Here is a 21446-nt window from a genome sequence, read left to right on the forward strand (position 1 = left end):
AGTGAGCAACTGAAAGATGTGTTTTGCATTTTGCAAAGCTGTGCTTGTGGTGGAAATTTGATTTGAAGGGCTCATTTCTGCTAGATGGAGCAATATGTCCTCTAGACTTTCAAAAGTTAAAAGGCAATAAGTCAATCCCTCTGGAAACTATGCAGAAATTCAAATCATAAATAAGGAAATGTGTCAGGTACATTAAACAGACACAGAAAAATGGCTTTCTGTCCTTTGTAGCAAGGTAATTGGGCACCACAGCTTGGCAGGAGCTGGTGCTATTGAGTTGGCTGTAACTGCCACAGGTTGATAGGCAGGTGATAAGGCAGCTTCCACTTGGGTCTGCACAGGAGGCCTACCTAATATGCTGTCTGCCCTAAGGGCCTATGGGAACACAGTTGGATTATTATGTTAATGCATGAGCCTGCTGCCCTCTTCCTATCCCAGCTGGGTTCCCTGTTGTTAGGAACTGCTTTGCACTGACAGTGGAGTAATATGCTTCATGATTGAAAGGGCAAAGGGGCTTCGAAGAAAAAAGAATAGGCCTGCACAGATATGTAAATGAGGAAAGGAAGTCAGTAGGAGGGTTTCCATATAGGTATAGATAGAGAATTTATTAGAAAATGAGTAATACAGGGCTGCTAATTGCACTGTTGTTTAAAAAACCCATTAAAAATAATTTCCACGTGCATTTTTACTTGTAATGTTAGCGGATGCCAGGCTGGTAAATATTTCTGAAGGAGTTGTAGGAATTCTGTTTGGTTTTTTAAATCGAATGATATTGTACAGGTCACCAGTATGCAAACCGATAGCAGTTTAGTTGTTTCAGGCTTTGATCCCAGTTTATTCCCCATTGCTAATTTTCTAAAAAAAATATGTAATTGCCAGTGGAGGTGTACAGTTCCTGCATTGTCTTTTAAAAACCACTTTTTGATCTTTGATGGATTATATGGCCATGGGTATAGCAGTTTTATTTTGTTTTGTTGAATGTTAAATCTTTAAATATACCGTGTGTATATTTACACACACACACACACACACACACACACACACACACACACACACACTGTATTCAAGGGACCCAGTGATGGAGTACACCTTCTGTGTATCCTGGGCTTTATCTGCATACCTAAGGCAACAACTAGCCCACTATTTGCTATATTGGAAGGCTCTGTTTCTGGCACCAGCAAATGAGCAACATTTATTGCTGTTGCTTACAGATCTCCACCCTCAGTTTCTAGGTCCTAAGGCTAGCCTGTTTGTGCTATTTATAGCTAATTGTAATGAAAATATAGACGGTCTTATTGCCCCCTAGTATTTTTACCAAGCCTTGATAGAGACTTGTCTTGAGCTTGCCAGGGTGACACACCCCTCTGTTTGTGTAGGGCTGGGAAGGCTTTGATAACAAGCATACAATTTGCAGGATTGTTTGGGGACACTTCCCCATATAATGTGCTGTGGATGATTGGTACTTTCAGTTGGAACACATGTCACTTGGAAAGCATGTATTGATGGTGCAGTTTCATACTATTCCAGACAGGCTAGAAGAGTTTTTGTGGTGGCACATTTTAAGCTCCTACACTAGGAGTTTTCTATTCCTTGAAGTTCTTCCTTCTTCAGAGCTATAGCGGAAACTGATAATACTGTTTTGAAGTCCCTAGCATAAATAAGTAGGATTGTATGTGTGACTTGAAGAATTTGGTGTCTGTTTCTTTTAAAATAATGATGATGATGCTGAATTAGGAGAGAAGGTTTGGGATTAATGGGAAATTGAGGCATGCATACTGTATGTTAAATTTTCAAGATAGAGTTAATTTCATTTTTCCCCCCAAACTTATGTGATGTGATCTGACTTTAAGCTTGTATGCAGACTTGTATTACAAGTATTATTAAAATAAAAAACATCAGGCAGCACAACACATTGTTTATTGTAGGAAACATAAATGTGTTTGATGACAAATACATCAAGTATGAAAGCAAAATATGCACACAACTTTCTATGCTCAGTGCTGTTGATAGTCAATATAAGTGGTGGTGGTTGCACATGAGAACACACATGCAGATCAGAAAGCTGTTCCTTCCGGATATAATACTGGGTAGATTTAGGCAACTGGTTAACAGGTAAACCACATAATGGATTATATCATTGCATGGAAGCTCTTTTCCCACCCCCACCTCACTGATTGCTACTGCTTTTAACAGATGAAATGACCAGCTTGTATTGAGCAATTATGTAATGAAAGCTTCAGTTGGCTAGGCTGTCATATAATAATTGCAGTTAACCATGTGAATAACATGGTTGTTCCATTCCATTAACTGTGGCTGATTGGTAACTCCTGTTTTTCACCTATCTTAATGCCTCTACAGATAGTTTCACAGGAAATAGCTGGAGAGTATAGGTTCTCCACAGAAAAATATTTGTGTTCATATAGCCTTGGAGGTAAGCTTAAAAGGGCACCATTTAAGATGTGGCCTTGTTCTTTCAGTTCACTTAGAAAGTAATATTCTTTGAAGTTATGGGGATGCATTGTTTTAACTAGACCTCTAATCGTGTTATAGATTATTTGTCTTGAGGAGGATCAAGGGACAAGACCTTTAAGTGTTTTCATCACAGCTTAAGATCTCAGGAAAATTTTAGCTTTAAATGAAACCTCTGTTTGGGAGGCTGTTATTGCTCTGTATCCATTGGAGAATACATTCTGAGGTAATTTAAAAGACAGAGAGGAAAAGTCACTTAGAGATATAAAGTGCTTGACTAGAAGAGAGTCACATGTTGGCAGTTACTTAGGCATCGCTGTTCTGGGGCCTCTTCTATTAAATCATAAAAGTGACAAACCATTTGTCCTGGTATGACAGCTATTGCCTAGCCTACTAAGCTAATAAGCCGTTGGTAGTGAACAAAACTGAGTCGTAAATTAAAATTTCAGATAGTTTCATAGCTGGGGGTTTGGGGTTGCCTTTTATTCATTATTGAGTAACCTTTCACTATCTGAAACCGTATATGAATAAAGTTAGGTTTTGGAAATAGCCCAGCAATGGGCTTCATCTCAGACAAGGAATACTGTAGAAATTCTTTGGACCAAATGCAGTCAGCTGCATTCTGGTTTGATGTCAAGGCAACGAAGCCATTATTTCATTTGTCTTCATGTAAGTAGGTATTGGGTTACATTAGAACAACCCTAAACCCTTCAGAAAAAGAGGGGAGAAGCGTGCACATTTCTGTAAAAGAAACTACAAGTTCAGTTCACTAACTACATGTGCTTTGCAACTTCCACTTGTTTCAATGTGGATTTTGTGGTAGGCCGTGCAAGTGCCTTGGAAGTAGATGAAGGTTGCATAGTAGTTTGGTGAATTGAAATATCATCTTAACTATGTCTACTTAGCAGTAAATCCCCCTGAATTCAGTGGAACTTGGGATTGCAGCCTTATACCTAATGGTTATTTGCTAAGGTTCTGAACGAAGGTGCTGCAGTGCCTTTTTATCTTGTACTAATTCACTTTATATGTTAACATTTAATACTAGAAAGAGGAGAAATTATGATTTCTCTTTCTAATACATTTGCACTCTTCTGTTGTCATTCCAATAACTAAGTTTGCATGTCAGAGGAACAAGCTGGCAGCCAGGTGGCCCATGCTCCTTCCATCAACACCACCATTTCCACTGGTGGGAAAGGGAAATGAAGAGAAAGTATTTTTCACCCTTCACCCTTCCCCACCACTGCCACTGCCACTTCTGATGGGAGGAGGAAGCCTTTGGAATATAGGGAAGGAAGTTCTTCTCCCCTTCTGCCATGCCCCCCACCAATGATGAAGAGAGATGGATTTTAAAATGCAGGCTTGCTTCTCTTGGCGGTGGTGAGAGGTGGGTGGATGAAGGACAGGTTAGGTGGAGAGTGGTGGCTGTGCAGTATCCTGTGTGCATCTTACATGCATTTGACTTGCTCAGTTTCAACCATACCTGCTTGGAGGTGGGCTGGTGAGGCGAAGGATCCCAGGTCCTGGGCAAGGCCCATTTGGAGCACCCTGCAAGCAAGGGAGCCTTTGGCCAGCATCACAGTGACTCTGGAACAGGTAGGGATTATATGGGAGACCCAGCAAGAGCCAAAGGTGCCCTGCTTGGAGGGTGCATCATTGGGATGTTGTCAAGGAAGAAATGCAGAGTTCTCTGAAAAATACTTGTAAATGAAAAGTAGCTTTAATAATAAAATATTTCAAAATATTGTACTTTTCAGAGATTTTACAGATTTTTTTTGATAATTTCAATATTGCCAGTATGGTCAAATTGCACTCTGATCAAATTCCCCTTGCACCCATTTCCAGCAAAGGTTTACTCACTATTGACTTGTTTCAAATCCTGGAACTGAAAATTTGAATAAAGAAGCAAATGTGTATTGCTGATCTATGTAGTAGGAGACAAAATTCTGAATTTGTAGAAGGCAGGAACTTGAAGATCGAGTTCCCAAAGTCTGCAATACAATTGGGACTCTTGAAGGACACTTGCTAATTGTAAAGTTCTCAGACACGGAACATTTGCAGGTGCAATATTGCATGCAAGGAGACAACCCTGAGGCAGGTGGATTCTTCTCCTCTACCCCACTCCAAGCTGGGGTTTGGCATTGCAGGCACTGCCACCTCTTCAAACCAGCAAACCAACAACAGGTGAAATAGCTTTAGAACGTGAGAGCTGAGTGGAAGGCTCAGAGTTGAAGTATATTATATAATCTTCTAACCAGGGACTTGGGGAAGAGATCCTGTCCTTTGTGGAATAGCTATTGTCGAGCTAATCTTCCTTCTTCACTTCCCAAGGGTGTATTGTTGCTTTCTTTCCTCCCCCTCCCCCTTTACCCACATGATAATGTTTTTCAAGATGAATTTAATAGCAAATCCCAGAGATCTGTGTTCCCTCTGTGTAGTGCATCCTGCTCCTGCCAATTAAATCAGTAATACTTTTGCTTTTAGTTTATGACTTAAATGAATGAATGAAGGCATTTAGTTGTCTCCTTCGGACGTGTCATCTACCATGGGTCATGTAACAGAGACAAGGAGGGATGTGAGGATCTAATTTTTCACCTTCAGTGTTTTTAGATATGTGTGATAGGGCTTGCGTGCCATGCAACCCCGTTTTTGTTGCCAGGAAGGTCCATGTTCCAGAACAAGTAGTAAGCTAGTGCACATTCAACTCCAGATATGCATTCAGTTTCCACTTAGTTCAACTACAAAGGCTTATCAAAAGACAGAATCTGGATCTCACTGTGTGTTAAAGTGGTGGCGAAGTACTAAAAGACACAACATGGGCAGTTTTTTGTTTGCCTTAAAGGGACCATTTTATTCATTCCCTGTCTTTTGTCAAGCAGTTAGCGCCACACTTTTATTTTGCTGTTCTGCAATAGGATTTTTATATGCATTTTAACAGTTATTTAAGAGTCCCCGTGTGCTTAAAAAAGCATCTGAATATATGTACTTCCCCCCCTTCTTAAATAAAGCTGCATCATAACCAGAGTGTTCCATCAATACAGAAGAATGAGAAGGGAGCTGTGGCTGGAACAATATGTAAAAATACTGCTCGTAAAAAATTTCCTTTATTAACTGTCATCATCCCCAGAATATATGTTCAAATAAACGTTGTGTAATAACTAAATTTGAGATTAATAGGTCCCTTAAGAAACGGTGAAGTCATTCAGGATAGTCAGTGAAAAATAGGCTGTAAGACTGTAACATGCACATATTGTCCTGCTTACATGCTCTCTCTGGTGTCATTCCCATTTATCAATGTCGGCAGGCTCTGTTCTCATTAAAACACTCGTGCACAAAAGCAACTTAATTTTCTTAAGAGGAAAGGACACCTGATTCAATTTAGCACCAACAACCAATAACTTGAATATATATTCTTTTCCATTCTGATGTCAAATGAATAGTTATGAGCAGGAGCTGAGATAAAATGCGTTCCTATTTTTTTATTTTTTAAGCCTCAGAGGTATGTGAACATGCTTCTAAAAAGGAGAGCATCTAATTCTTGGAAATCACAGTTAAGACTTAAACTGAGATAATATTAACTTTGGTTCCAAAAGGAGCACTTCAAAAGAAAAAGGATGCTTGATGTGGCTCTTTTAGGCACAACTTCTCACTGATTCAGTTTAGTATGGGTTTGCAATTTAGGGCCAAATTAGATGTTATGCTGAACACCCAGGTGAAGCAAAAAAAAGCAAACATGGGTTTAGCACCCTCTTGCTCTCTGTAGCTCCCTGTAAGACTTACCCATGGCCTGACAGTGGAGAATCCTGTATTTATGTGCTCCTGGCTGGGGCTGATGGGAGTTGTAATTCAAAACATATGAGGGGCACCAGGTTGTGGAATTAGAATATATGTTCTGAGACTTACAAAAGGAAGTGGAAAGCTTAATGTGGGTCAGGGAATTGGACATGTAGTGGCAGGGGTGTGGAAGCTGTGGCTTGACTCCAACTCCCACCAGCCTCAGCCAGTGAGGAATGAAATCAAAGAAGCACCCAAAAGAGGAAATGTATTAATGGGTGACTTCAACTTCCCTTACGTAGACTGTTTGCATATGCATTCCAGACACAACAAAGAAGTAAAAAATCTAGATACACTAAATGATTGTGCCCTAGAACAGTTGCTCATGGAACCAACCAGGAGAGCAATGACACTGGGTTTAATATTGAGTGGCACCCATGATGTGGTGTGAGTTGTGTTGTTAAGTCAGTTTGGAGCAGTGACCACAGTGCTATTAAATTAAATATACAGTGGTACCTCGGGTTACAAACACTTCAGGTTACAAACTCCACTAACCGGGAAGTAGTACCTCAGGTTGTGAACTTTGCCCCAGGATAAGAATGGAAATTGTGCGGTGGCGGTGGCAGTGGGAGGCCCTATTAGCGCAAGCACGCCTCAGGTTAAGAACAGTTTTGGGTTAAGAACCGACCTCCGGAACAAATTAAGTTTGTAACCTGAGGTACTACTGTATATGTAAATGGTTAATTGCCAAGAAAGTCCAACATGGTCACATTTGATTTCAAATAAGCAAGCTTGCCCCAAATGAGGAAATTGGTTAAAAGGAAGTTGAAAGGCAAAGTCAAGAGGGTCAAATCACTCCAAAATGTTCTGGAGTTGTTAAAAAAAATGCAATACAGTGGTACCTCGGGTTCTGGAGGTCCGTTCTTAACCTGAAACTGTTCTTAACCTGAGGTACCACTTTAGCTAATGGGGCCTCCTCCTGCTGCCGCCGCGGCCACACGATTTCTGTTCTCATCCTGAAGCAAAGTTCTTAACCTGAGGTACTATTTCTGGGCTAGCGGAGTCTGTAACCTGAAGCGTCTGTAACCTGAACCCAAGGTACCACTGTATTAGGAACTTAGTTGGAGTGTATACTGCAGGTCCAAGAGGATGCCAGAGGACAAATTTATGATCCAACAGACTCTTCTTATATTCAATATAGTGAATGATCACGGTTGTTGGGAGTTATAGTGCAGCAACATCTGAAAGGCCACAGCTCCCCTTACTCCTGTCCTATGGGCTAGGTTTCTAGGTTATGACAAAGGACATATGATTGCTATTCCTTCTGTCCCGTGTTTACAAGTTTTAGGTTTCTATCCTCTCTCCATTTGAATCTAAATTTCACTGGGGGGAAATGGCAGTTTTAAACAACAGCAGAACTTTGAGTAAAGCATGGATGGAGAAATACTGAAGAGGAGTTTCTTTTAAAACAACCCAGTTTGAAATTTATATTCTGCTTGATTGTAAAAAAAACAGTCAGAGCAGTTTACAAAAAATAAAACCTCATAATTATCAGTAAAAGCGGTTGAAAACAACTATTTAAAATATTCAAATAATAATGAAGCAATAAGCTAATAGAGTAAAACACATATTTATTTCCCTTTCAGTTACTGCCATTCAAACTTTTGCAGCTGTTTTAAGCCACCACTTTCCCCCTCTGTCTCCTTCTCTTCTTGTTCCCATGCCAAGGCAACTGCTATTGTGCAACATGCCTTCACTTTTGCTCCCCTGCCCTGCCTTCATGCAAATCCAGGATTGTGATGAGGCTCTACAGATCTTCCAGTGGGGCTGCATGATGATACTCTCTCTCTGTCCCACACCCACCCACCTAAAAACCACTATACAGCAAGGATGGGGAACCTGTTGCCCTCCAGGTGGTGTTAGAGTCTAGCTTCCATCAGCTCCACCTAAAGGTCAGGAAACATGGGAGTTGTAGTCTAGGAATATCTGGAGGGCTGCAGGTTTCCCACCCTTGCTGCTAAAGCTATTCTGGAAATATACTGTTAGGCCTCCCTGTGCTAAGTAGATTCTGAAATGGTGCGCTGTGCATGTTGGGTGCCATGTATGTCTCTAGCCCATACAGAGCCAGAAATGGTGAGTATCCATCTGTGATTCCACATAATCCACTGCTTTAATAGTTATGCCCTACCTTACCCAGATGTACAAACATTAAAACAGTCTAACTTTTTAAAAATCTACTTAAAATCTTAGTTTCAAAATCTCAATACTCTCCTTCTCCTTCTTTGGCAATCATTTGTAGCCGAATAAGATTGTCTTCCATGAACACGGTCTTACCAGTGAGTCCGTAAGTGACTCTGGAGGCCAATTCTGGATCCACACATCCTTCCACAGTGGGGACATAGGACCTGGGAGGGTTTGCCAAACATGCCTTCCTCTTAACACGTTTCTCTCTTTTGTCCTGAGTTTGGGCATCTTCAAAGTCCACAAAACCTTTGGTGAAGGCTGTTCTCCAATTGGAACATTTGCAGGCCAGTGTTTCTGAGTTGTCTGTGTTTATACTACATTTTTTAAGATTTGCCTTTAAACCTCTTTTGCTGACCACCAGCATTATGCTTTCCATTTTTAAGTTCAGTATAAAGTAGTTGCTTTGGAAGATGATAATCAGACATCCAAACAACATGACCAGTCCAAAAAAGTTGATGTTGAAGAATCATTGCTTCGACACTGGTGACCTTTGCTTCTTCTAGTACTCTGGCATTAGTTTGCCTGTCTTCCCAAGTGATGTGTAAAATTTTTTGGAGACACCGTTGATGGAATGTTTCAAGGAGTTGGAAATGGCGTTTATAAGTGGTCTGTGTTTCACAAGCATACAGTAAGGTTGGTAGTACAATGGCTTTTTAAACAAACATTTTGGTTTCCTTGCAAATGTCCCAGTCCTCAAACACTCCGCACTTCAGTTGGGAGAAAGCTGCACTCGCAGAGCTCAGGCGATGCTGGATTTTGGCATCAATTTTAACTGCCCAGGTAGGAGAAGTGATCAACACTTTCCAATGTTACATCACTGAGCTGGATTTGTGGAACTGCAGAGGGGTAGTTTTGTGCTTATTGGTGCAGCATTTTGGTTTTTGGGATGTTGAACAATAGGCCAAGCTTTTCGTAAGCTTCTGCGAAGATATTTACACTAAAGCAGACAAAGTACAGCAGAGAAGCATTCCATTAAATGCTCAAGAGAATAAAGCTGCTTTCACTGAGTACCCTAAAATATAATATTGCTCATGCCACGTGAATGTCTTTGGGGCAGTGCAAGCCCAAGACATTTTGCTACCCAAAGGTCAAATGCTGCCACCCCCCAATTAGGGTCAGCACCGTGAAAAGCTTTGTTCCATTTTTAATGCACCAGATCTACCATACAGAAACACCTAAAGCAGATTGCTTCATTCTAGGGCCATTCTGCTCAGTGGGTATCATTTGTGCAAAGCGGGTGAAATATGACTTATGTCCAGGTACTACTCAGCAAACCTGTAAAGGCAAGGCCACCTAGAAGACAGCCTTAGAAGATGATTGCAAGGGAGATAAGTTCATACTAGAGAGGGCAGTTCTTGTCTGAAGTGCTTTTACAGCTTTGTGGGTGAATATTGGATATGCTTACAGGGCGCACCTGTCTCAAGGTTTGAAACTATAGCTTGGTAGACTATTAGTTAAATTCCTCCTTTTCAGAGAATACGTGTTCCTGTTCTCTACCTGTGATTGCTGGCTAGCAGAGTTGTCTGGACTAGTGCCTACTCCTTATGTTCAGAAGCAGAATGCAGATGAGGTAGAGGTGTTAAAATATGTTGCTGTAGTTCTACAACTGTCAACTGTGATGTTTTATTCAGCTCTGTCTATTCAGAAGCTCCCCGCGCAATGAAGAATGCCATATGCCATTGTCCTTGCTCGCTTGCTCACTAGCTGGTGAGCAAGCAGCTAGGCAAAGGTTTCTAAACCTGTGTTTCCTTGTGTGTTTGGGCCACTGAGAGAGGCTGCAGTCCACTGCTATCTTTTATTGATAAGGCCAGCAAAGGATGACTCTAATGAAATTATCAAAGCTTTGAATTAATTATGAACTCGAATAAGAAAGCTAAGCTCTCTGGAGCCAAGCATCTCATTAGTCATTCATTCACATTGCAATCTCTTTATAGAGGCAGAAGGCAGGTTCTGCTGCAGCTTAGCCTGTGTTTGGATTTGGTTCAAACTTGCCAGCTCTTTCAAACGTCCTTGCTCTGTGGCTTCAAGACATCCTTGGTGATTAACTTGATTCTGCCTCCGTTCTTCATTTAAATGGCAGGTTCTGCTCTCCCCACCCCCACTTCCCTTCCCTCTAATCCTGGTACTGCACCATCGAAGTGGATGTCATGCAAGGGTTTCTTCTTCTCTGATAGCAAAGGGGAAAGCTTTACAAGATTGTAAATATTTTATGTCTCGTGGAGTTTGATAGCTTATCCTTAATGCTTGTTTCCATCATTGTTTCTTGGAAATTTAGGTAAGCACAACACTTTATTTAAAATCAATTCAAAGTCATTTATTTTTCTTACTTGTTGAGTTCCTTACATTCTATAGGTATCTCTGGCCTTCAGGATTAAAAGTCTTGTGTTCTTATGGTTTACCTATTTCAAAATGTATTCAGTTAAAGGTTCACAATGTACATGCCTAATATTAAAGTAAAATATGGCTTGCTACAGTTGAGAAGTTCTCACAATTTGGATGAGTAACACTATTATATTCAATTCTTTTTCAGAATTTTCCCAGTATTGGATTTTTATTTTCCCCAATAGTAACAGTATATTTCTAAGCACTGAGCTCAGTAAGACGTCTTCTCGAGTAAGTTTATGTTAGGATTATACTGTTGGTCTGTTTGTACTATTTGTGTCAGCCATGTAAAAAAAAAAAAATCACTCTGGACAGGTCTTTAGCAGTAGTTTATCATTTGTATCATATTCACTGGCATTGGTCCATTTGCTTTCTGTGCAGCCTCGATGTTTACCTATTTGTTTTCTGAATCACATAATGTTATAGCTACTTGCAGTTGTTATAAGCAGTGATGATGGCAAGCTAGATTCTTGAAGATTTGAATGAAATGAAAGGAGTGTTTTGTGTAAAGCAGAAAGACTTAATGGTTTTTCTTTTTTCTTTATTTAGGCAGCCGCTATATTTAATTCAGCATTTGGAAGTTTTTTGGTAAGTAATCCATATTTTTTTATATGCCTCTTTAATGTACCATTGTTTAATATTTGTATTGCTTGGGAGGAGAATTGGAGACTGTTATTATCCTGGTGCTCATTAAATATACCCAAGCTTGTATTTCTTTTCTGTGTCTCCTGCTGTTTGGAAAATTAGTGCATGAATAATCTCTGATCAATATAATTTAATGATGCTTAAGTACATGTTAATAGTCTCCTTAATGAGGTGACAATCTATTATTATTCAGATGTTTTGGAGGCTAGTGTCAATATATTGATTTTCTAATGAGGCTTATCATTATTTTCTATCAAGGGGCCATGGATTTTGAAAGGAAAACATGGCCCAGATGATGAGAGAGACAATGCTAATTCACTCAGTGATGTGTCACCATTTTTCTCTGCTCCATGACCCCAGGGAGGCTATTGGAAGAAGTATAAATAAGCATACAGTCAATGCTGCTCAAAGTATCATTTCTGTATTTACATGTTAGGGCTGCACTTCCTGAGCACACACTATAAAAACATGCAGAAAGGGCAGCTCAGTAGTTCTTTCCTCTGTTTTATGTATTCATCAAATCAAACAGTTTGGCCCCTTAAGAGACATTTTGTATAATTTTGTATCTTTATAATACACATTGCTCATCTCAAGATTGGTGTTGACAATTACTTTGATAAAAAGTTGCATTATAGTAAATACTTAAAATAAGGGGACATACAATATTACTTTGTGCATTATGAACACTTATCAGTAAGTTAAACATGCATATACAAAAATGCTGCAAATAACATAGGTATTTAGAGAGAGATTCCATACTCAGATGTTATTTTCATGTATATAGCTCTTAATGCTTGAAGCCTGGTATTTTCCCAACTTTTACCATTTTTTAAGCACTAGAATACATTGCAGAGCACTGGTGTTAGGCCTCTGTCAATTAGCTACAAAACTGCCTTTTGCAGCTAGCTGTAGTACTACTGTGGCCCTACTATGCTGCATGATCTCAAGAAAAAATGTGGACAGGCGTAATATGGTCAGTGTGCATGCTTTGTTTGGTATCTAAGCCTTCAGTTAAATTTTATGTAATAAGACTAGTATGTGGTACAATATGGTGTAACTGTCCCTGTGCCATAAACTCCAGTATATCTGCCCGTTCAGCTCCATAGTTACCTCATATAAAGTGAAGCGCACTGCAAACCCTGACATTTGCAAGAGCCCTCCAAGATGATGAGTTTGTATGTCAAGGCCTAATCTCCCAAAGAGTGTTGGATACTGAAAACTGGTTCACTGAGTTGGGTCCGATGGCCTATAGTGTGATAATTCTGTGACCAGTAAAGACATTCCTATAAGTGCTTTTCAGATATGCAATCAGGTGACCTGAAAAGAGAAGAGAATGGTTTTATATATGGTTGGTGAGATCTAGTTTTTCAGACAAAGTGCTGTGCTTTTCTTGGAGGTCCTGGAGATATGAATGAGAGCTTTCTGAAATAATATGTATTCTCCAGTTATTTAAATATATTAGCATTTGATAGTCTGCATTTACTGGCAATGACAGAGGCATATACTGGATGTATGGTTTTTAGAATATGAAACTAAACTTCAAACCAATCTCAGAAAATGAATTGCTGTAGTTTTGCAGACAGAAATATGTGCATATTTATAACTAATGTAATAACATCATAGGTCTAATTAAAACATAGTGTTTTAAAGAACTAATTGTTACAGAAAACTTTTTTTCCTGTAGCTAGCCTGGTAATTAACTAATGATAGATGAATTCAATTTACATAAATTTCAGACCAAGAGAATATTTTAGAATTATGCCACAGAGAATTGCTCTGAGTTTTAATATCATTATCTCCTCCCCTCATTTAAAAAGTTGGGTTTAGAATAATTGTGGAACATAAGTGATTTGAGTTTTCCCCATGACAGCAACTTAATAAAATATGATAGCATTTTAGTAATTCAAAGCAGTTGGTTATCAGCAATAACTGTGGCTCTAAGATGGTAGCTCTATGCACATTTATTTGAGAATAAATCCATTGAACACAGTGGGACTTACTTTTCAGTAAACACATAGGATTAGGTTGCATAGCATGTAGTTATAAAAAAAATGCTGATTAAATCTAGACTACACTCCTGCAATGCTCTCTACAGAGGACTGCCTTTGAAGACAGGAAACTTTGGCTAGTGCAGAATCCAGTGTCCAGAATGCATGTGTGTATGTAGGTGGCTTTATCATATTATTATACAAATTTTCATTGATTGCAGAGGTTTCCTATGTTTTCAGATGCTAATGTGTTAGTGATATTTGAAGTCCAGAACAGTTTTGGGAGTATGTTTCTTAAAAGAGTACCTACTCTCATATGAACTTGCTGGGCCCTGCTCTCTGCCCAACAACCAATGGAGACGTTTCAGTGGTGGAATTTTCTCCCCTGAGATCTCTGCTTGGCCTTGTCTCTTGAGGCAGAACATAGTAATAATAATAAGCCACTAAGGATTTTTCTTTTTAAAAAATTGCTGGACCCCTGTTTATGACTTTATCTGATGCTTTGTTTTATCTGATGCCATTTTACCAGATGTTGTTTGTTCAATTATGTGATGTATTTTCCATTTTTATTGTAAACTGCCTTGTGAAGGCTTGTCCTAAAAGGCAGGATAGAAACAAATATAATAAAAATAATTATACAATAAAATACACATTTTATTATACTGTCGCAGACCTGGAATAATTGGTGTTGTTGGAGTTCACCTGCCAAAGGCAACTGGTTCCTGCATTAAAGGGATAAAATGCTTAAATATTAACTAATTGCACTGTTGTCCAGTTATTCTGGATGTATTGTTTCTAAAGACTGTTGTGTTGAAGTGCTGGTTAGCAGCTTGGTGCTAATATAAGAACAGTGTGACTGTACATAAATTTAGATATGTACATGCACACACCATCTTTCCACAAAATGCCCTTCTAATAAAAATGTATGGAATTCTTATCTACTCCATTTTAGTAGGCATAATGCTTTATATAGCCTGACAGGACCTGTGTAAATGCATTAGGTGCAGTGTCCATTTTTCTTGCAAATTTGTGACAGAGATTTAATTATGAGAATGACCAACAACTTACAAATCTAATTTTCATAGGCTGAGCCAACTTCTTTATTTTTTTTAATAATGATGGATTTTTAATTTTTTTAAGCAATGATTTCATTACTATTTAAAGAAATTCCATTGGTGTGGAACTAACCAATTGACTGGCATTTTTATTTCATTATATTGCACCAAATGCTGTTCATGCTTTTTTCTGTTAATTGTTCTACATTGTGTTAAAAAACCCAAAACATTGTGCAGAAAATTTCAGGGGAGGAGACTGGCTTGTTGATAATATCTTCTTTCCCAGTTTGTAAAATCAGGCAATGTTTTTTAAAAGAAAGAAAAATGTTTGAAGAATGTTGGCCAAACATACCTCTTTGCCTTTCTTATGAGCGCTTATTTTAAGCAACTAAAGTAAGTGTTCACAACTGATGTTGAATAATAATGTGTATAACATCTAGCTGTTGCAACTATGTCTTCATAGTGTAATTTCATATTCTCAATAGTCAGTTTTCCTTTTCTCTGTTAGGAATTGTGGAGAATTGATCCTCTTTTCAGCTTTAGATTCTTTTAGCTCAGATTCCTTACTCCTTGCTGTTTATTTGAGAGGACCCATGTACTAACTTAGGTCCATTAATTTCAATAAATCTATTCTGAATAGAACATAATTGGATACAACCCACCTTCTTTTCTTTTGAGTAGACTGGAAATGGCGACGCTTTGCTATGGCAGTGAACTGTTTGATGACTTAGCTTGTGGAAATTATTTCAAACTTTCATTAATCTGAAACTGGTTTTGGAGATCTTTTGATTTGAAATGTCTTGGTGTCATAGATCCTAGAATGGTTTAGATATTTTAACTGCAAAGCTACCAGGGCCTGCTCAAGACACTTGGACTGCCTGAAGCAAAGATAGCACGACACCTCATTTCCATGTACAGAAGCTGACTGGACTGGCAATTGAAACTTGCTTCAACACTGGTGATGGGAAAGCATGATTCACCAGATCTGAGGGTAGGCAGGGTTGTGTAGCAGATGCATGACAGGCCATGTAGCACATCCTATTCTTTTTCCCCACTGAAGGGAACAGCCAGAGGGTTGTCTATACTGCTCCACAGCCTGTCTTGCCTAAGCCAATTGCCTAATGGTAGGGCTGGCCTGAGAACCACCAGTGGCAGGCAGTTGCTTTGCACCTGGACAGATCTCATCTCATGAGTGAATGAAATCTGCTATAGGTTCTCTCCCATAAATTTATGAACAATTGGAGATCATATTGGCTGAGCTCATATAAGGGTTTATAGGTGATCAGCAACAACTTGAAGTGGTGTTCCATATATATAGGTGGTAAGAAGAAAAAGCAGTTACCTACCGTGCATCTCTTATGGCTGCAGTTCTTTGAGATAAATTTCAGGAAGACGGATGATGAAATGCATACAGGAAGGTTTCCAGAAGTGTGCTGTCTTTCGAGAGTTCTCAGAATCCTTTCCATGTCTTATTGTGTCTATTAACCTTCTGCAGCCCAGCAGGAGAAATTCTTACAACTATGTATGTGAGATGAGGCCTTGTGGTTGGAAGATAGTGGCATGTACAAAAGCACCTTCGTCTATTCCCTATCTAACACTGTCTGCTTGTTCAGGAGCTAGGAATGTAAAGAAGAAAATCGGGTTGCCTTCATTAGTAAAACCAATTTCTCATCCGTATGCTAGAACACTTAAATTGATTAGTCTGGAGTAATCCCACAGGATTTGCTGGGGGAAAGGAAAAAACATTCCTCAAGCATTATAGTCTTTATTTCTGGTTTGCTAGTTTTCTTTCTACTACAGGCTTCTGGCAACTTTTAAGCCTGCACATGGACAAACCTGTTCAATGAAAGATTGCTTGTGACATCGCCCAACCATAAATCTCTCTTTTTATGTTGATGTTGTGCATATTACTATAGCAACAAATAATTCTGTGGTATGCACTAATGAGCCATTGGTGCACTTATGGATTATTTGAAGTCCTCCTTGTTTTGGCCTCCTGCCTATCAATACACCTGAGGCATGTGGTTAATGGCCTATTAAGGTACACCCTGTTGTGCATTATTGCTTAATTGTACTGTAGTTTACTTCCGTTTTTAAATTTTATTTTACTTTATTTTTATTTTTTGCTGGTGGGAGTAAATGCAATGCCAGTTTTTTAAAAGACAAAATGCACATATGTGCAAATAGGATAGCAATAATGTTACTCTTTAAAACATTTTTTTAGTATATGGAATTTTAAATACATCAAAAACAATGTGAATAGTTTCATATCCTTCTAAAGCTAAATAATTAGCAGCCATTGTGCAGTTCTTTTTTTATATTATTGGCTGGACAGCATAAAGATGAAAGAAGATTTATAGATAGTACTGCACTTCATAGCTGACTGAAGCAGGTGTTAGAAATGCAGATGATGTGCATTGACCAAAGACTGTACAAATTTGAAATGAAAATGCCAGTGGTCTGCTTGCAGTGCTATGCACATGTGATGTTTCCAGTAGCTGAATTATTAATTTTGTTGTGCAAAATTGTTCAGCTGTTCAGAAAAAGGTGCCCTTTGAAGATTTTCCCCTCACCCTTTATTTGTATTTGACAACAAGCAATCTCTGTTTTGCTTCATTTTTATTGTCTTTGCTTGAAAAAGCGACCTGCAAATTCAGTAGCCCAGAATAGTCTAATTGGCCAAGCTCCTGAGAATTTGAATGCAGAAGAGGACCTGCTGTTGCATGCAAGAATTTCTGCATATGCACTCATCTCCCAAAATTACAGTTAATTAAGTGGCAGAACCAATTATGCCTGCCATCAGCTTGGGCAAGGGTGGTAAACCTGTGGCCTTCCAGATGTTTATGAGCTGCCAACTCCAGTAGTCTAGCCAATGGTCAAGGATAATGGGAGTTGGAGTCCAACATCATCTGGAGGACTACTTGTTCCACATCTGAGTTAGGGAATGCATGCATGGACCAGAATGGCCAGGGAACAGTACGGGTGCAACCCCAAGAAGTGAATTGCAGGGTGGTTTATCCCAAACATGTACTGTTTTGCACAAGCACACTCCGTTTACAGAGGCCTACCAAACTTACATGGATGTGTGCTACATCCATTCACAGATGACCCTTGCTAGATTGGAATAACTGATTGGAATAAAAGAATATTTTCTTTAAATAAAAGATCTATATGAAATATGTTTAATATTCTGTGTTCAGATCCAAAATACATAGTTAATGTAAATGTATACAAGTGCAGTTGTCAGCTGTTTCAAATTTGTTTTAGCTGATCAACCCTGTCTTTTAACCTATAAGCTATTATGTTGATAAAAGCAACTGCTCTTTACATGTTCTAGATTTAGGTGAATTGACTGAGTTCACACAACATTCTTGTCTGATTGCCTATGGTCCTCAGGTCAAGTTCCACACTTTACTCCATTGTTGATGTATGGAATAATTATTAACCTTTAGTTATTGCACATATCCTGCCTCATGGCACCATACATGGTTATTCTGTCCTTTTTATCATCACAACAACACTATGAAGTAGGTAAACTGAGAGATAGTACCAGGAGCAAGCTTCATGGCTGTCTGGGAATTTGAGACCAGATCTTCCTAATCTAGTGGTGATAAAGGGTCTGGAAACCAAGCCTTCTGAGGAACGGTTAAGGGAGCTGCTATATTTAACCTCAATAGTAGGAAACTGAGAGAAAATCTGGGGCAACCCAGCTAGATGGGTGGGGTATAAATAGTATTATTATTGCCATCTTCAAATGTCTAAAGGCTGTTGCATGGAAGATAGAGCAAGCTTGTTTTCTCCTGTTCTGGAGGGTAGGACCAGAACCAATGGCTTCAAGTTACAAAAATGGAGGTTCTGATTAAACATCAGGAAGAACTTTCTGATGGTAAGAAAGAAGAGACTCCCTTGGGAGGTGGACTCCCTTGGAGGTTTTAAAGAGATTAGATGGCCATCTGTCATGTATGATCTACTTGAGATTCTTGCATTTCAGGGGGTTGGACTAGATGAGCCTTGGAATCCCTTCCAGTATGGAACTTGAACCCATGACCCTGAGGTTAAGAGTCTCATGCTCTACTACAGGCTGAGCTGTCCCTGAGAACACGTGAAAGGGCTTTCTCCACAGCAGTATCCCATCCCTGGAATACTGTTCCCTTGGAGGTGTGTCTAGCTCTGACATTTCAGATTTTTCGTTAGTTGGTGAAGACACACTTCTTCACACATGTCTTTGCAGGGGAAGTAAAGGGGTGGTCTATAATGAGCCACTCAGTCTGCAGCTGTTTGTCACCAGCATATTTTAAGGATATTTTTTGATATTTTAATTTATATAATGTTATGGTTTTACTGTACTGACTTGGCTTATTGTTGTGTTCCTGCCCTGAGAGCACTTGGTAGCCTAGAAATAGCATTGAATGAATTAATAGAAATCTGGAAGGAATTAGTGCATCTAAGCGAGGGGCCAAGATGGCGACGAAGTAAGACACGCTTGTCGGAGCTCCCCTTTCCAGTTCATGCTGTAAGTTACTCCGCTCCTATTTTTCTCTGGAAGTTGGCACGATAATGTTTTGATGAAAACGCCAGGAACTCACCCGGTGGAAGCTTGCAAAGTCAGCGCCATAAATCTCCTTAATGAGCTTCTCTAACAACCTGATAAGCTGTAACTTGGGCAGTCACCGGCCGCGCTTCCCTGGCCTTCCACCAGCTTTTGTTTGGCCTTTGAAGGACTCTTAGATAACCGAGCCGCTCAAGGGGTTTAGGATGACGAGCCTAAAACGTGGCCGTACCTCCTCTGTGGAAGACTGTTCCTTTAACGCCTCAGAACCTATGTCTAAGGTTTCGAAGCCTACTGGGCTGGATTCACCACCTAAGATCTTAGAGCCTTCTATCTCATCATTGGAGGAGTTTTTCTGCAACCTTGTGCCTCCTTCACCTGTTACTTCCAAGCAGTTAGATTGCCTACATGATCCTGCAATGACTCCAAACAACCTTTTAAACACCTCCAAGCAGGTAGACTGCCCATGTGACCCGGCAACGACTGCAAATACTCCCTTGCCAGGAGACAAATCGCTGTTGGATATAACCTCCAGCCCAGATGGCCTCTCTCCCTACCCCGACCCTCATCGTAAATCTTTATGTGATATAGTACAATCAGTGGAGCTGAGGACTTTGCAGAAATTTTGCCTGCACTTGGCTGACAAAATAAAGGTGCTATCAGCTTCCATCAATATGTTAGAGGAAAAACTAAATGCCTTCATCAAAACCCCTGTCTCGATTTTGAATCCGCCATTAAATCATCAGGGACCTGATAATCATGAGGCACAGAGTCTAAGTAGGGGGCAGCAGCTAGTAAACCTCCAACTCACCCCTAACAATATATGCTTGAACATCGTTCACTCCTGCTTCCCCTACTATGCCTGGAAAAATTGTAAAGCAGCTGTGATCTCATTGCGAAGGTTGACCAGGTCCTACTTGGCCCAGGGTGGTCTCCTATCATTAGAATGGCTGCCAGAGACTCCAAAATTTAAGCGCTTGTTGCTCAAGTTCGACTCTCCCAGGCTTCCTGCACTTTTGAGCAAACTTCAAAATCGTCTCAACTGGTTTGGAATCTTCCCACAAAGATGCTTCTTTAACAACTGTAGGGGCACTATTGGGAAAACCCCAAACTCAGCAAATTTGGTTAGCAGGCCTACAAGGAGGATTGAGGATTATGATCGGAATTCCCAGCAATGGACCCTTCCTATGAACCCCTCCCCACGATTTACTAACCGACCATCCCACCGGCAAGAAGGGACTGCCTTAAGGGGTAGAGCTTTGACAGGTCCAGCTTCGGCTATTATAGATGCCCCTAAAGATTGCCAGACACAAGCCCATGTGGACCCCCCTGCAGCGATAACGATCTCCAGTCCTCAAAATGGCTGCATTCCTTGTGCTGATACCATGACGATGCAAGAGACTCTGGGAGATCCAGCAGCCCTTTGGACAAACACTGAGGCAGTGGCAAGGCTAAACATGCTACTGGAAGCTAACCGAAAAGGATGTCTTTCTTCTGTCTTACATAGTGCTTTTCCATCAACAAGCCTCGATCCTCAAGGCACGACTCCTGTAACTATAGAGCATACGGCAAACGACGAGTCTATGGACTTGTCGGCTAGTAACACCCCCTCGTACCAAGACTTTCTCTTACAGCGATCTATAAATTCGCCCCAGCCTCTGGCTGCTCCTGTGACATGTGACAACTTGAACCTGAAATGCAAACAATCAAAAATCACTGCCTTTTTTCACCCTACTGCCCCTCCACGCAGCGTGCACCCCCATTTGGATTCTCCGGGATTAACCACGCAAGAGAAATCATGACTTGAGGGAAACACAAAGCGGCCTCTTACACTACTATCATGGAATGTGGCTGGTATTAAATCCAAACTGACAGATCCATCATTTGTTGCCTATATAAATGGCAGCCACATCCTTCTATTCCAAGAGTCATGGGCCTGTGAGGACTTCTATCTAACAGGATACAAGGGCTTTTACCTGAATGCCACGCAGAACTCGTTATCACATGGTAGACCGCAAGGAGGCTTGGCTACCTTTGTTTCCTTAGCCATAAATCTTCAGGCCGAAAAAATTGACATCCAGTCGTCACTCATGCTGATTATAAAGTTGCAAACAGCAGAGGAAACGATAGTAGTGATCAATATCTACTTATGTCCAATCTATAAGAGAAATTTGGTTGATCTGAGATGGCAGGAAATCCAAGCGACATTGGAAACACTTTTTGATAAATACCCCGAAGCCACTTTTCTGTTGGCGGGAGATTTTAATGGACGCCTGTCACATACTGACCAAATCTTATTCTCTAAATTTAGCAAGTACCCTTCTTCACCTCTTGTGACTACAG

General features: G+C 40.0%; 1 protein-coding gene across 10 annotated transcripts in view; it reads left to right on the forward strand.

The window, feature by feature from the left end:
- SLC10A7 (solute carrier family 10 member 7) overlaps positions 1 to 21446 on the forward strand; it is a 130174-nt gene that overhangs the window by 23237 nt on the left and 85491 nt on the right. For all 10 annotated transcript variants that reach the window (XR_014011660.1, XM_081208454.1, XM_081208455.1 and 7 more), the window contains exon 5: positions 11416 to 11454. Coding sequence is in view for 9 of the 10 variants with exons in the window: in XM_081208454.1 (XP_081064580.1) it covers positions 11416 to 11454 (39 nt within the window). In the remaining variant the exon portion in view is untranslated. The remainder of the gene's footprint in view (positions 1 to 11415; positions 11455 to 21446) is intronic.

This window comes from Podarcis bocagei (genome assembly GCF_964188305.1).
Source record: "Podarcis bocagei genome assembly, chromosome: 9".
In the NCBI taxonomy this organism is placed as follows: Eukaryota; Metazoa; Chordata; class Lepidosauria; order Squamata; family Lacertidae; genus Podarcis; species Podarcis bocagei.